Here is a 17,249-nt window from a genome sequence, read left to right as displayed (position 1 = left end):
CTTGCTCTTGGCTCGCTTGGGAGGAGCAGATCAACCCCAAAGCCCCCAACCGATCTCTCTGCGTCCGCCCTATAGAAACACCGAGCGGTAGGGTCGCGCCTTGCAAGACACCGCAGCGGCACGAGACCGACTCCGCTCGCCTTTGCTTCCGCACCGTCCCATGCCTCACCCGGCCCACCCTTCCAGGGCTGGAAAAGCGAACGTGTGAGAGAAAAAAGATGGGAGGGGTAAAAAAAGGTGGGGGCTGTAGCAGCATTTCCATGGCGACGATAACGTCACCTCACCCTGGATCTAATTGGAGGAAACCCCGTGCTTTAGCTGCGGCGGCCCACAGAGCAACCGAACTTGCGCCTTGATTCTGTCCACCTTCGCGGCGGCGCCTAGCGGCTGGATTGGCCGTTTGAGCGTGGGAGGCGGAGTCGGAGCCCCGAGAGTGCTTCTTGATAGGTCCAGCCGCACGAGCGCGGGCCTAGCAGTGAGGAGGATCGCTTTGTGCCAACGCCCTTTAGCAACGCTGCTTCTTTCGCTGAAAGCGGAGCAGCATTTTCTGTTCTTCTCCCTCTCTTCCTCCTCCCTGCCTCGCGAGCGCAGTCCCGGAGCGTAGCGAGCGCAGCTGACCCAGCAGGCGCCAGCCGGCCGGCCTAGCGCCTCAGCGGAGACCGGTGAGAGCGAGGGTGCCGCGGCCCGGGAAGGAGCGGGGACGTCCTCGCCTCGGGCGTCTTTCCTGCTTCGCGAATCTGTGCCGCGTCGTCCATTTTGTGGGGACGGCGCGGGACTGGGAGTCCCCTGCCGGGGAGAGGAGGCGAGGCAGCCAGGCGCTGGAGAGAGAGAGAGAGACGCCGCCATTTCGTACCGGCCTGCAGCCGCCGCGGCATTTTCCGTGGGACGGCGGGAGAGAGAGGGCAGGGCAAGGGGGGGATGGGAGGTGATTAGACGGTGCCCTTTTGCCTCGCCGTCTCGGGCTGGGTCCCTTCTCCGGGGACAAAGGCATCTCCGCTGCTGCCTCCCTGGGGCTCCGAGGGAGGAGCCGGGGAAAAGGACGTTCCGATGCGGATTCCTTTTCTTCCCCTCCTTCCTTCCCACCACGTTTTTGCCTGCCTGGCTTACGGTCCTACGGTTTCCGTCCAAGGCTTTCTACGGGTCTATTTGCCCTCTTTGGGCCACCATGCGGAGCTTCTGGGGCCAGGCAGGAACCTTCTGTGCCCTTCGCCTCTCTCTCCCCCCCCCCCGGAGGTTCGCCTCCAGGCATTCCGCGGCCCGGCCTTCGCCAAGCTGGCGCCCTCCAGGGCTCTTGGGTTTTATAGGCTGCTTCACCTCGCGGGCAGCACCTACCACTGGGTGGCGGGGGTGATGAGTATTGTAGTCTGAAAGATCTGGAGGGTGCCAGTCCGTGAACGGTTCCGTAATCTCTCCTTGGCTCTAGAGCCACGAACCGCCACATTCCTCCGGCCGCTTTCGGCGTTCATTCTCTCTTAGATCATCGTCCCGCGACCGTTCTGCTCTCTCTCTCTGGCAGGTTCTGTGACAGAGTCTTAATCACGCTTATTCATGTCTTTCCCTCTGTACCCTTTCCTATAAAATATCCTTCAAAGGACTTCTTTCGGGGGGTGGGTGGGAAGACGTTGTGGAAAAGAATGTCCAGGTAGTTTGATTTGTCACTTCGTGTTCAACTACTAAGGAGTCTTTTATTTCTGACCACCATTTCTGGTGTCTCATTCACATGGGCCCTCATCATCTTCGGAAGAGGAGGAGCGAACAACCGGTTTTGGCAACCAGTATTGTTTTTTTTTTTTTTTTTGCTTTTGTCTCTGTGTTATTTTCTTGTAGACAAAATGCAGTTTTTCTTGCTAGATGGGATGGTTTGCAAGTTGGAAACTTAAGTGGTTTATTTCTTACTTATTCTCATTAAACCCATTGCCTTTTTCTATTGGTCTGACTTCCTAAATCCATATTGAATATTGTACTTACAAAACACGTACTTAAGAGTGTTTCTTTGTTGTTGCAGGTTTTGAGCAACTACTTTGATACAGTTCATCTTTCCTACCAAATCAGTTGCCTTACTGCTCAGACCACTGCAGTCTAACATGGAAAAGACCGAGATGATCCAGAAAGCCAAGCTGGCTGAGCAGGCAGAGCGCTATGATGATATGGCAACCTGCATGAAGGCAGTGACAGAGCAAGGTGCTGAATTATCCAATGAGGAACGCAACCTTCTCTCTGTAGCCTATAAGAATGTTGTTGGGGGGCGGCGCTCTGCTTGGCGGGTGATCTCCAGCATTGAACAGAAAACTGATGGCAACGATAAGAAAATGCAACTTGTCAAGGATTATCGAGAGAAAGTAGAATCTGAGCTTAAGTCCATCTGTACTACTGTTTTGGTGAGTTGTCTATGGTCATTTTGGTTTCAAAATTTTATGTGATAAATTTTTAATTAGATTAGAGGCTGATGTCTAGTGGAAGAATAAATTGCATTTCTCTGAGATACTAATACAAATTGTAGCATAAATCTAATAATTTGACGACCAAAATACTGTTGAATACAAAACTAGGTTTTCACTGAGGAGTCTTTAGATTCTGAAAAGTTATTATGTTATAGGAAAAACATTGATTGAATTATACTTAAGTAATCCTATTCACAATTAAGATCCTGCTAACATGTAGCAGAATAAATAAATTGTTTTATTTTGACAAATTTGAAAATGAAACAGCTGTTTTATTCTTGCAGTTAACATTTCTTGCATTCTGAATTAAGTGAATATGCTAAGCATAGTAGTAGCAAGAAGTGATAAAAGATGTACACTTTCACAAGCTGGCCAAAGTAATTGTTGATGATCTGTAGTTACTGTATTTGTGATTAACTAAGCACTGTTTGATAAATTGTAATAGATAAACCAGATAAATCACTTTAAAATATTTAAATAGTGTATAGGTTTTAACTTGCTTGTATGGCAATTAACTAGAGCCAATTTGGTGTAGTGGTTTAAAGCGCCAAGTTAAAAACCAGAATACTGTGTTAGTCATAGGCATGGAAGAAACCGGGTGTCTTTGGGCTAGTCACTTTCTCAGCCCTACGAAAGAGGTAATGGCAAACCATTTCCAAAAATATTGCCAAGAAGATTACATGGACCTATCAGGACAGTTAATGGGAGCAGTGACTGACTTGGAGGCACACACACACATAAAGTAGTAAGTGCTTTGGTTGAGCCAAGTAATGGGCAATCTGAATATTTTTGAAAGCTGAACAGCTTTACCTAAACTTCCCATAATTTGGGTGTGTTTTGTTCTTGAAATTCTATTAAATCTATTGTGTTTGTGCTATTTTTAATCAAAAAGTACCACTAGTTTTCAGTGATACTATCAAAGGCTTCTTGGGAGTTGTTTTTATTTGTCGAAAAATATAGGGCTAACCTATATTTTAAAGGGTGCTTCGGAGGGAAAATACCTTGCACTTTATGTTTGTTGAAATTTCCAGTTAAATATATCTACAATTAAGATAATTTCTGTACATTTTGTTTTGTTGAAATGTATGTTCCATTAAAGTATCTGATTTCTAACTTGGTGATATGATTGATGGAATTCAGTCAACCAACACAAATGCTTTTCTCCTTAAATATTCAAAAATATTTCTGTGATCCTGTTAAGCATATATTGTTTGTAATGCACATTTAATTTTGTGGCAGCAACAAAAATGCATGCTGTTGACACTTGCCCCCAAATGACTTTTTTCTCCAAAACAGCATTTCACACCATTTAGGAGAACATTTCAGAAATAAGTTTATTTTAAAAAATAGTTCGATTATGGTATTTAATCTACTTTAGAAAGAAAATGAAAAATTCACAGGAAAAATTCATGCTCTTGGGTGTATCACTTGTAGCTTTCTGAATCCTGGTCAATCCTTAGTCATCTCTATTATGTGCCATCATCTCTAATACAAGCAAGTTTCTCTATTTTTTTTTCAGCTTGAAATATCTAGCTTAAGAGGTAGTTGTCTCATATTTTTAATCATTAGATCATTTTTTTAGGAATATAAGTCTGACTCATGTTTTGCCAATGTTTTCTTCTATTTTAATTTTTTTTAAAATTCCCAGTATATATTCTACAATCCTGAAATTTCCTGGTGGTCTTCCATTCAAATCTTATCCAGCTGATTCTACTTACTTTGTTAAATCAGCCAGGATCAGCTAAGTACTGCTTAGCTTGGATTTCTATAAACTGCTCAGGAAGTCTAAGCCTTAGAAAAGAAGTCATTCACACTAATATACTTAGTCTATCTTTGCCTAATGACAGATTACAATTCTAATTAGCAATACATTTTGTACAAGTCATATAGGATTGTTCAGGTTTGTAGAACACATCAAATAATATAATTCAGTTCAGTATGATCTGTTTTAAATGCTCATGTATTTAAACAAAATTAATGAATCTTATAAGAACAGAACAGAATTCTTTATTGGCCAAGTGGATTGGACACACAAGAAATTTGTCTATAAATTTGTGTACAAATTTATGTTATAAAACCATTCCAAGAAAGAAACTATAGCTTATAAACCATTATGAATACTTTGCTTATCATGCTCAGTTCCAATAAATATTTAATTTTGTGATATAGTACATATATGATTCTTTGACATCATAATGAATTTCAGTTGAAACAGGTTGGTTACTTAATGTAGAATACAGTAGTAGGACATATGAATTGGATTTTTGAAGCATAGATTCCTGTGTTAGTACTACAGTATTGCTAGACATTTGCTCAAATTATGTTTTACAAAAGAATGCTAAAACATAGATATTTGACTTTTAAACATTTGGTAAGATCCAGACTAACCAGAAGGAATGTTTTATAGCATGCTTTGCAGATGATTTACAGAACAATCAAATCTTTTGAAGCTTTTCTAGGAGGTAGGTTTGCAAGACAATATTTGCTTATCTTCCTTCCCCACAGTCTTTCATATTATTTTTTGTATTCTGAGCTTTCAGTGATGATTTTTGGCAGTTAAAGACTAGATCACATAATGTCTTCGTCCAGCATTGTTTCAAATAAATATCATTTTGATCTTCATCTGAGGGATAGTTTTTATTTCTGGTGCTTGCAGAGTGATAAACATATTTCCAATTTGTCCCAGCCTGGTAATTAAACTTAATCAGTTCACTATTTTTTAAATTTAACTTCACAAAATCCTGGAACTATAAAATTATGAAATACAGTACCATGTATTTTATAAACTGAAACTTACTTTGGCCTTTGTATAATGTCCAAGGCACTGAAATTCAAGAGTTGGCGAGGCTATGTAAAAAATTCAATTTAATTGAAATTAAGTTGAATATAGACTATTATTTCCTATGTATTTTATTCTTTTATCTGTATATTCAAATTTACAATTCATAGGCTAATATTTGGAGGCACTCGGGGGCTGTATGCCAGATTTGAATAGGATACATGTAACAAACAAGACATAATAGATAAAAGCAGATAGAAACTAAATTTCTGTAGTATATTATGTCCTGGTGAGTTATATTTAGATCACCCTTGTACTCATCCAGAACACTATTCATTTTTTCCCTATTCTGGGTAATGTACTTCAGAATTGCATGAACTAATCCTGATGCTCAGAGTAGTGTATTCTGTGGAATACATGGAACATTCTGGGCGAAAAACAGAATGTTCCCTTTCCTGACTAGCATGTTTAGATTGTCTCCTACTTTTGTGTATGTAAGTGATATATAACCTTGGAGAGAGATCTCTAAAAACTTAAACTGAACTATGGCAGCAAGACATTTTGCCATAATAAATATACTTTTATCTCAAATCTTCTCTGTTTTTGAATATGCTAACTGGGTCTCATGGGAGTTGAGGTTCAAAGCATCTGGAAACACTAAATCACCTGTCTCTGTTCTATAAGGTTTGAGCCATGGAGGCCAACAAGTTTTTTTTTCTTACTAAGCATTTTTGAAATTATTTCCGTTTCATAGAATTACATGTGTCTACATTTTATTATTGAATTACTACCCTCGAACAAATTTAAAATAATAAGAATAGACAAAACAAGTATCATAGAAAGATTGCTGTTATTATTGCTGAATCATTGAGTACTTAATCTCTTGAGTGGAGGGGTTCTTTATTAACATTTGTATAAAGTATTTTCCCTCTCCAATAGTAACAACTTTGATTATCCAGTGATGTTTTCCCCATGTGAACCTAATTGTGAAAAATTAGATTATGGGAACTTTTTTTTTTTTTTTTGCTAAAAGCATCAAACTTTCTTTTCAGATTCAGAAACACAGTGCTAAAATGGTTAGATCCCCAAAAGTATTATCAATATGAGAATTTTGTATACACAGTACGATTTTTCCCCACTACTGTGTTTTCTTATGAATTTTTATAATGTGACTAATTTGGTTGTTTCATGATTTTAATTAATCTGTATGTTTCCTCTTTGCATTATCTGTCCTTAAGCTTACATTACTTAAATGTATACATAAAGTTGAAAGTAATGTAGAATATTGCGAATGGACATTTTGACATTTAAAATAGTGACATTAGCTCTAAGGCAGTGTTTCTCAACCTTGACAGTTTTAAGGCATGTGGACTTCAATTCCCAGAATTCCACAGCCAGCAATGCTGGCTGTGGAATTCTGGGAGTTGAAGTCCACATGCCTTAAAATTGTCAAAGTTGAGAAACACTGCTCTAAGGCGATGAATGATTTGTCTTAGCAATAATATGTCAGGCTTCAAGTTGAAATAAATTAGTGTGCATTAAAGATTCTGCAAGATAGCAGTACGAATGAATTGACTCTCCATTTCTTGCTTTCTTGGAATGTATCAGTGAGACTTTCTTACAGGGAAACCTGGCCTTACAAATACATTTTATTGTTAAGGTTACAAAGAAAAAAAATGACAATGTGTGACCTGTGCCCTTTGAAGATTAGGGTTCAGTTATGTAGCTCTGAAGCTAGAAAGGGCTAAACAAGCATTTCAAGGTTCCTTGTTCTCCCTTGATTAATAAAATAAAATATTAAATGTTGTAAATGGTTCATGAAGCAGTATTGGTTAGTACACAATTTGAATTCAGAATAGCATTTTGTTCTGGATGAGGATACAGAGCAATCCAAATACTGTAGCCATGTGTTCTTGAACCTGTTTACTCGGAAGGAAGTCTTGCTGCAATATTCTTTATTTCAAAGGAGTAAATTTGAAAGCAAACTGCACAATTGAATTGTTAGAGTACTTCTTATTTGTTTAATCTGATTCATCTTTCTTCTGAGTTTTCTAATGGAGATGATTAAAATCTTGGGGCATATTTTTAAGCATTTAAGAAGGGATGAAGCTAATAATCTGGTATAGTAGGTATATAGAGTATGTGGCATAGTAAGTGTACATACAGAAAATTAAATAGCATCGAAACTGTTCAGGAATTTACAGAAAGGCTACAATTTCCCATATTTCATAATGAAAATTGATGCTTACAGATTATATCTCTAGCTCCTAAGCATGACTTGGGAGGAATAGGTTTCATATTTTTTTCTTCAATGTAAGTATTTTACTTATCTAAAAGACTTGATGACAAGTTATAGTCCAAGTTATTTAATTCCTAATGGTGCCAATGTTACTGAAATAAGGCAAGAGAATTTATCAGTTTTTTCAGACTTTACATTGTAAATAAGTAAAGTTTAAGATATCTCCAGTTCTGTAACTGGTTATTCTTTCTTTTTCTTTAAAAAAATGGAGCATGTAGCTAGATTATAAGAGAGCTAGTGTTTCACATATCAGGTTATTGGGAATAGGTTGTTGCTACAGCTGTATGTATTACTGTTATAGAGATACTAAAAGGAAAATGGGAAATGGTGCTTAAATATGTGTAAGCATCAAGAAAGGCCCACAAGTAGATGTTTTGATACGTTAGTAGAGTACCGTATATTCCGGCGTATAAGGCGACTGGGCGTATAAGACGACCCCCAACTTTTGAGAAGATTTTCAGGGTTTAGAAAGTCATCTTATACGCCAGAAAATACAGTACAATATTGAATTTCTGTTTATAAATGAGCACAATAGGAGCTCCATTCCTTTGCTGCTAGAAAGCGAGTGTTGCCCACCACTGCTTCCCTAATGCTTCCTGAACTCAGCTGGTATTTTTCAATATTCAATATCCATATTCAAACAAATGTTTCTTTTTTAAATATTCTCTCTGGTAGATCCCATAATCTATTTTCTTAATTTTCACTTTGATCTTTTTCCTTTGACCAGTATCTTTCCTAATCAATGTGATTTGCTGACTCAAAAAGTTTTTCCATATATTCATGACTGCTGCTATAGGTATAAGAAGTAAATCAAATGTTTCTTTTTTCTTTTTTGTAGATGTAATGTCCTTAATTTATATAGCTTACTGTTTTCTACTATTTAATTGCTTTTCCTGAAAAAGAATAAGGTGATGGGCGATGTAGAAAAATGTATGCTTTGTCCTGTTAGTGCTTATTTCTGTAAAAAAAAAATAGGGCTGGTCACTAGGGGGCAGATTGGTTTTAAATTCAGAGAACAGCTACCCGTATATTCTGGCTTATAAGACGACCCCTGACTTTTGAGAAGATTTTCAGGGTTTAGAAAGTCGTCTTATACGCCGGAAAATACGGTATTTCATAATTAAACATAGTGTTTTAGAATGCACACTGTTGGCAGAAATGCTTCATTGTAAATCAGGTTTATATGAATTTTCAGTTCAAAAAGAATTCAATAAAAGATCAGTATAAGGCTTCCCAGATAGCTAAATTTAAGACATTTAAACCAAAGGCATGAAACTATAGAAATGTTCAAAGTAATCACTGAATATTGAGAGAAATCATTACATACAATGGAAAGTTAAAAGCTCTTCTGAAACAACATTGCAAAATAAACTGGCTAATCTTCTACATTTTTTTGTCTGCAAAAATCTACACACAGCTTTGGCATTGAACAGCATGGTGCTTCTGCACTATTAAGAGAATAAGTCAAAATTAGAAAAGTGAAGATAGAAATTCTGATAGAAGTTTCATTTTATCAATGGGAAAAAAAACTTTAGGCATGATGTCTCTTTTATTTCTTTTGCATATTCAGTTGGGAAGTGATTCTGCAGCTTGCTACACTACAAAAATACAAATCATCACACCCAGTCTATTGTTTTTCAGGCTTGGATAGTCTTACAGTTTAGAACAGGATATAAACATGTATGGAATGATATTAATATAATGTCCAAATTACTTGCAAACCATCACAAATAACTACCTATTGCTGTTTTAAGAATCACTGTTGCAAAATAGTTTTTTTATTGGGCGATCTGCTTCAGTTGCCACAAAATTTTCATTTAAGATACTTCAGATTTTAACATCAAACCATAGACATAAATACATAAAGGCTAATTATCAAAAGATAGTGCTTTTTAAAATGATTATTAGTTTTTTGATGACTCCTTTGTAAGCTTGAAGATGAGTTTTCAGGATAGATTGGCTAAGAATACAAGTCATGTCGCCATTGCACGTACTCCTTGACTTACGACCACAATTGAGCCCAACATTTCTGTTGTTAAGTGTGACTCATTTGTTAAATGAGTTTTGCCCCATTTTATGACTTTTCTTGCCACAGATGTTAAGTGAATCACTGCAGTTGATAAGTTAATAATATGGTTGTTAAGTGAATCTGGCTTCCCCATTGACTGTGCTTGTCAGAAAATTGCAAAAGGTGATCACATGACCCTGGGACACAGCAATGATCATAAATATGAACCAGTTGCCAAGCATCTGAATTTTGATCACTTGATCATGGGGATGCTGGAAAGGTCATAACTATGAAAGACGGTTGGTTATAAGTCACATTTTTCAATGCCATTGTAACTTTGAATGGTCACTAAATGAACTGTTGTAAGTTAAGGACTATCTGTACCTACTTACTTTATTTCAGGATTTCATTTTTAGCTTATTTATACCTTGTACTGATTTTAAGGAAGCCTACCTTATATTAGTTTTCATGTTCAAATCCCTGGCACTTAGATTCACCTGTTATTACCATTTTTGTCTTTTGCCTGTACATCCCCTTGCAAATTAAGTCAGCTATGTTCTGCTTGCTCTCATCCTACCCAGAATTAGATGCTTCGGGCTGATCTATCTTCTCTGACCATTTAGGGAGGGAGGGAGAGAAAACAATGCTGGAAGAAATTCCAGAAAAATAACTTTGTTCCACCCACCTTTAGACTCATCAGTCTAGCAATATTCTTCAGAAACTCGTATTTCTGCATTGTGAACACAGGGGACCTACTTATTAGTTAAATTAGAGAGCAAAGTAATGTATATATTACATAGTGCTGAAAGAATAAGACAGAAAAAGAGAGTTGAATGAAGAACAGGTCAGAGGAAGGAAAACAGGAGAAGGACCAACATCTCAACTGAATCAAAGGTACTGATTCTCTGCTTAATAGCCTTTTAAAAAAAAACCATGCTAGGTGAGCAGATGAATAGGATTCTTGGCCCATGAATGTTTCAGAACAGTTGTATTAATATTTATAGTAACTATTTCTAGAGCTCTGAATGGTATAGTAATTAAGGCATTTGATTAGGAATTGGAAAATCTAGTTTTTTGTCTCAAAGTGTTGCAAGGGAACATAGCAGGGAGAGCTGTGCAGGTTGCCTTGAAACACTGAATGAAATGTGGAATGAATTTTTAATTAAATATATGACCAGTTAAATACCCTCCTTTTGAAAAATATTTAAAAAGACTTGGCTTTTCCTCCAGGCACTGGAATCTGATGAGGTGGATGAGAGGATTTAATGAGATGTTGGAAGCCTAGCTTTGGTGCCAGGTTTTTAATGTTTATGGTTTTAATAGGTATAAGTATTCTGTTTTTTATTGATTGGAACCTGCCCAGAATTTGATATAAAATGGGCAGCTATATAATTAATAGTGCATTTATTTTATGTGTTTATTTTATATTTCTGTGCTTTCCCCCCAGATAATAAAAGTTAATGGGTATGTGTCCTTAATTTCTTGTTAGTAATTTGTATAAGTATTGCCTAGATCAGAGGTCCCCATGTGCCCACCACTCACACAAATGAAGCTGTCCATGTGTGCGTGCCTGCCGCTCACACAAACCTATCCCCTCTTCCCACCCTCCCCTGCGCCAGGCTGCCAACACGGAAAGATTGGGGAACGCTGGCCTAGATATTATGTATTGCATAACTAGCAAGATAATCCTAGAAGTGAATATTCCTTTTATTTAAGGCATTTTCTTACCGAAAATGCAATTGTACCCACTTACAACATAGTACAGTAGTTTAAATGTTTTCATGTAATTGAATATGCTGTCCTTTTATGGTGGTGAAATTTTACTTGAATCCAAGCAAGGTGATACATGACCAAATGGCGGCTTTTGTCTTCATTTTTATTGTGATAGGAACTGCTGGACAAGTACTTAATAGCTAACGCAACTAATCCAGAGAGCAAGGTCTTTTATTTGAAGATGAAAGGAGACTATTTCCGTTATCTTGCAGAAGTTGCAAGTGGAGATGACAGGAAACGTGAGTACTGTGTTCATTTAAACCTATAGTTTTCAGTTAGAACACATGTGTATGAAGCCATTATAAAAGGCAGGAGCATTATGTATTATGTCCTGCTTGTGTGGATAATAATCCCGACTAATTTTTTAGGTTGCTTTCACTTATTTTTCCTTTTTCTTCACAGAAACAATAGAAAATTCACAGGCAGCTTATCAAGAAGCATTTGACATCAGCAAGAAAGAGATGCAACCTACACATCCAATTCGTTTGGGTCTAGCGCTTAACTTTTCGGTGTTTTATTATGAGATCCTCAACAATCCAGAATTGGCCTGCACATTGGCCAAGACAGTAAGTTTTTTTGTATGTCTGTGCATGCACATAAAGGAAGAGGACTTTGTAGTCTCAACTGCTTATTTTCTTAAATGAGAATTGTATGTAGAAAACATAGAGTTCTTGTAAAATATAGTCTAGAGTGATGTATCTTTTCCCATGATTGCTGTTACATGATGAAACTTGAGAGACCCATTAACAGTGAAGTGTACTAAAGGGCACTTAATTGTTCTTCACAGATTTTCACTTGGTGATTTCAAGATGCAACTGCCACTGTATAAGGTTGCATCTTTGCCTTCACTGATCACAGTGAAACTTAATTTGAGGGAACAGTACTTAGGATTGATTGCTCTCTTTTCCCCTGTTGTCTAAAGTATGTATGATAAATCTTGTTCACCAGATGAAAACATTGTGGCTAAGCATCCCCCTTCCTTTTTTTGCTTGAAAGCTTCATCACACAGGTTTTGTATTAATAATCATTATTGTATAATATATAATTATATATAATATATAATTCAGAGCAGTTTTCATTAAAGAAATAAGATGCACCTATGAAGAAAGCTGATTTAGCTCTCTGTACAAATGTTTACTTTGGGGAAGGTTTTTTCCTGAATTTAGTAAGACTGGTTTTTGTTTCTCTTACAGGCTTTTGATGAAGCCATTGCTGAACTTGATACACTGAATGAAGACTCATACAAAGATAGCACACTCATCATGCAGTTGCTTAGAGACAACCTCACAGTAAGATACACCTTTTAATTTTCTTAGAATAACTGTGTTTAAAATCTGAGTTTGCCACTCTTAATTGTGATTCTTTGGAAAATACCTTTAGGAATAATAGTTGCAAGCCAAGGCTGTTTGGTATTGGAATAATAAACATACATTCTTGATATTGTCTTTCTAAGACTATTTCCCTTGGCTAAACTTAAATAGAAATGCATATATGACTTATTATCCAAGTAATATTAACAATTTCATATGATGTAGGTAAAGCTATTTAAAGGAGTATGAATTCATCAGTTAAAAAGCCGGTTATCTTTGCCATTGCTTATTTACTCTGCCATTTAGAAGATTTCAATATGTGTGTGTGGGGGGGGGGGGTCAGGTTGTTTGAACAGTTATTCGGGGCTGAAAGGCAGAATGAGCGTATATTTAAACTGAATGTGCTGTACTTCAGTCTGGTTGTTTTTCTTTCTAGTTATGGACATCAGACAGCGCAGGAGAAGAATGTGATGCTGCGGAAGGTGCAGAAAATTAAGTTGAACCTGAAGTGTCATTCTTCTCAAGAAATCTTTTTACACGTCTCATTCCTTATAGCTCCACTTGGATTTCCTATAGCAAAGAGAACCCATCCATATGTATGGAAATCAATTTATAGTCTTTTCACACTGCAGCTTTGGGAAAAATCCATTCCTTGATTTGTGTTTGTCTTGGCCTTCCTGGTGTGCGGTTACTGCTGTAGAAAAGTATTAATACTGGCTTAAATTTCATATAAACATAAATAATTTCCAAACACTTAAGTAGCAGACTAAAGTTATTTGGTATTTTTTTAAAGAAATCTGAACCAGGTCCTTCAAGCAATTGTTTTGGTATTACAGAAAAAACCACAAATATTTGAGTAACGCAACTAAAAAGTTTTATGCAGTACAATTCTTCACATTCCCTTTTTATTCAGGGGTTACTTGGTTTGATTTTTACATGCTATTGTTAATTCCTTTCTGTAGGAAATGGGAGTATTGGGCTACATAGAAAGCATAGTAGTGTGGCTTCCTACATATGTGTACAGCAGGAGCTATTGAGTGTTTAAATACAGGGACTCTTCTTACTCTTCAGTTGCTGCTGTCCAATTGCTATCCCCTCCCAATAAAATATCACACTCCTGCCTTTGTAGTTCTGGTATTCACTTGATTATGTCTTAGAAGCAGCATGTTACTGCCAGAAAACAGGGAGTGCCTTTTTGGCAGACTAAATTGCATGTCATTTCTTAACACTGGAATGGGGAAAGTGGTCACATGTCCAAGTATAAAACTTTTCCATGCAGATTTGTGCACATGTATGAAGGTGTCAAGTTCGTCCAGTGATTTGTTCTGTAGGTAGATGGACCACTATTGTGTGTTGCTAATCATTGATTGTAGTCCCAAAAAAGCCTTGTGAAAATGTTAATGCCCTATGTAACAAAATAACATTAAATAAAATTACATTTTATAAACCATAAAATGTTGCTTTGTAACATTTACATGCAGCTTTGCTAAAAATATAATTATTTGCTTAACAAACTGGACTGCCGAATTGAAAGTAAAGACAAATTACCTATATTGAATCCTTTTCAAAAAGTCTGGGGAGAAAATAATTCAACAGCCGTAAATTTAATGATCTCAATCTTTGTTAATCTCAATATTTTGAGAATGTTCTTAGGATCCATTTTCATTGTATCCATTTTCCTTTTAATTATTTAAAACTTTTTTTATAGCCGTTCATCTTGTAACCCGTTCTGAATGGCTTCCAATCAAAAGTAGACAATATGCAAAACCACATTAAAACTATAAAACCAAGACATTAAAAACCAACAAAAACCTGGCACCAAGTGAAGCTCATGATGTGCAGTCACCTAATAATACCCTAGCACTTGGGGGAAGAAAAAAACAGGTCTTCAAAACTTTACGCAAGGTCTGGAGGGTAGAGGCTTGCCTAACTTCTATGGTGCACAGTGTTCCATAGGGCAGTTGGCTGTCCCAGAAAAGTCATGCTTGCTAGCTCCCACCAGATAACAATATTTAGGGGAAGGAAACGAAAGCATACTCACCCTGTCTGACCAAGTAGGACGGGCCAATGTCCTGTAGATGCCTTCATATAACCTGGCCCTGTGACATATAGAGCATTAAAGGGGAAGACCACCTTGAATTGCACCTAGAAAAAAACAAAGCCCACACAGCTCACACAACAGAAGTCTTAACATGGGCAAATCTAGGGGTTCCCATTACTTGTGCATTGCTGCATTCTGGACCAGTTCATTTTCTGGACAGTCCAGTACACAGGTTAGCAACCTGCGGCTCCGGAGCCGCATGTGGCTCTTTGAACCTTTCCCCTGCGGCTCCCAGCCTCCTCTGCCCTCTGCAGACAGAGACAGAGAGGCACTTGCCCCTCCCTCTCCTCTCTCTCTCTCTCTCTCTCTCTCTCTCTCTCTCTCTCTCTCTCTCTCTCTCTCTGTGTGTGTGTGTAAAGGAGCTGAAAAACTTATTGGGCAGAGCTCCCTTTGCTGCGTCTCTGCAGGAAGCAGGAAGGGCAGGAGAGAGCTAGCTAGCCCAGCTATGCTGACTCAGGAATTCTGGGAGTTGAAGTCCATGAGTCATAAAAGAGCCGAGGTTGCCTACCTCTGAGCTTGTTGGAGAACAGCTCGAAGCCAGCTTGCCAGGTGAGCAGAAGATCGGAGAGAGGGAGAGCAGAGAGAGAGACAGACTTTTGACATCTAAAATGAAGATAACTGCATATATCCTCTTTTACCTTTAATACACACACACACACACACACACACACACACACACACACCTATAATAAAGGTAAAAAAGGATATATGCAGTGTTAGCTTCATTTTAGATAAAAGGGTTTTGCAGCTCCCAGCGTTTTGTTTTCGGTGGGAAATGGGTCCAAGTGGCTCTTTTGAGTGTTTTGGGTTGCCTACCCTTGGTCCAGTAGAATGCATTGCAGTAATCCAAACTGAGTAACCATGAGCAAGGCTTCCAGGGAAAGGTGCAATTGGCACAATAGACAAATCTGCGAAAGGTCCCCCCCTCCCCAAGCCATGGCTGCCACCTGCTCGAGCAGCAGCTATGAGTCCAGGTGGACTCCTAAATTGCACACTGCACACCAGCTCAGACTGGGGAAGCACCATTCCATTCAGAGTTAAAGAACGAAATACCACCTGGGTCTGGACGACAAATCCCGTAGCCACTCCACCTTGCCATGGATGAATAGAAGCTGGTACTTCCTCATCCAGACTCTTACAGCCTTCAGGCATTCTGTCCGCACTACCACAGCATCATGTGTTTGGTTGGAGGGGGGGAGATAAATCAGAATGATTCCCTTATTCAGGTAACCCCAAAGGACTTCAATTATGAGATTACAGTTGTGTTAGCAAAAAAATATGTTTAAGAATCCTACTATCACTATATGTAGCCTGTCTCATAAGATTTTTCTATTTCTTTAAAACTGAGTCCTCGTATCTCCCTTTTTCTCCAAATTAAAAATGCTACTTTCACTCTGGAGAGCAATGCTACTTTCACTCTGGAGAGCATATCGTTGAACATTAGGTGTAGCAAAATGATGGGTCATATTTAAGGGGAAAACATTATTGGTAGTGAAATAGATTTAAGGTTAGATTCATGATACAGATTAGAAATAGATCTATTTGCATAGTTACCTTTACAAATAGAAGAAGTGGGGTAGAGAATTGGGTAGAAATACATATAGTCCTCAACCTACGACTACAACTGACCCCAAAATTTATGTTGCTAAGTGAGAAATTTGTTTAAGTGAGTTTTGAAGTCAGATGATTTTCTTCTAACCTGGTCTCCATTTACACCAAAAATTCCTAGTACAACAGATGTATTTTGCAAAATGGTAGCCCAGCTTAGAGGTTTCATGTCTGCTTCATAATTGCCAGTTCCTGTATGCTGATAATTTAGTATTCTTGTACAGGATAGGGACCGTATAGTACTCAAACCTGTTTGAGTACTATACGGTTACAATACTGATAATGGCTTGAACCTTTAGGCCTGCTTTTTCTGCATAAATTAATGATTGTCACTTTTAGTCAAGTTCCTTTCCTTCACTGCTGAATCTTACTCCAGAACTTGAGAAAAAAAAAATCTGTTAATATTAATCCTAAAGTCAAACAAAATTACAACTGATGGGAAAGGGAGCCCTCATAGGATTTCAAAACTTTTCTCCTCCAATAAAGCCACTATATAGCAATAGAGGGCAGAATAAAAACACAATTTTAGGATGCAGAGGCTTCAATTTCTGAGGAAAGGTTTTAGAGAGGGTCAGGGCTGCCATCCATCTCAGATAAGGATACTCCTGACAGTTCCAACACTGACCAAGGAGACCTTTGTCTTTTACAGCTAGGGGACAAGCCAAGAGACAGCTCTCTAGTGGAGTCTTTTTTTTTCAGTAGCCCCAAATGGAAAGCAATGTCTCCTTCCAAATGAGCTTGATTATGTGTAACTTCATTAGAGACACTTCCATGAAACTTTCTTTTTCATCGTTCTTCGGGGTTGTCGCCCTTCCAATCTAGTCTGCAACTCTTACTTCTCCTTGACTCCCAACAATTCATTTAGTGACCAAAGTTACAGTGGCACCGAAAAACGTGACTTATTGCTGTTTTTCAGAGTTACGATCATGG

At 38.1% G+C, this 17,249-nt stretch overlaps 1 protein-coding gene and 1 long non-coding RNA gene across 2 annotated transcripts; one reads left to right on the top strand and one right to left on the bottom strand.

Moving 5' to 3' along the window:
• The first annotated feature begins 487 nt into the window (after positions 1 to 487).
• On the top strand, positions 488 to 14,065 carry YWHAQ (tyrosine 3-monooxygenase/tryptophan 5-monooxygenase activation protein theta). The gene is made up of 6 exons (XM_039331871.1): positions 488 to 662; positions 2,006 to 2,378; positions 11,416 to 11,539; positions 11,703 to 11,866; positions 12,494 to 12,589; positions 13,047 to 14,065. The coding sequence occupies exons 2-6, from the start codon at positions 2,085 to 2,087 to the stop codon at positions 13,104 to 13,106; spliced, it is 738 nt and encodes a 245-aa protein (XP_039187805.1). The 5' UTR covers positions 488 to 662; positions 2,006 to 2,084; the 3' UTR covers positions 13,107 to 14,065.
• On the bottom strand, positions 13,546 to 17,249 carry LOC120302860. Its single transcript, XR_005555239.1, has 2 exons — positions 15,768 to 17,249; positions 13,546 to 14,755 (listed from the first exon to the last, which is right to left on the bottom strand). It is a non-coding gene; the product is annotated as an uncharacterized LOC120302860 (long non-coding RNA).

Source organism: Crotalus tigris, unplaced genomic scaffold (genome assembly GCF_016545835.1).
Source record: "Crotalus tigris isolate CLP2741 ecotype Arizona unplaced genomic scaffold, ASM1654583v1 scf7180000024439.5362192, whole genome shotgun sequence".
In the NCBI taxonomy this organism is placed as follows: Eukaryota; Metazoa; Chordata; class Lepidosauria; order Squamata; family Viperidae; genus Crotalus; species Crotalus tigris.
Note: the sequence above shows the minus strand (reverse complement) of the source record. Positions and strands in the feature narration are given on the sequence as shown.

Coding starts and splice junctions, on each gene's coding strand:
- YWHAQ (XM_039331871.1), top strand. CDS start 2,085: ATGGAAAAGACCGAGATGATCCAGAAAGCCAAGCTGGCTGAGCAGGCA. Junction 11,867..12,493: donor CCTGCACATTGGCCAAGACA/GTAAGTTTTTTT, acceptor TTTCTCTTACAG/GCTTTTGATGAAGCCATTGC. Junction 12,590..13,046: donor TGCTTAGAGACAACCTCACA/GTAAGATACACC, acceptor TTTTCTTTCTAG/TTATGGACATCAGACAGCGC.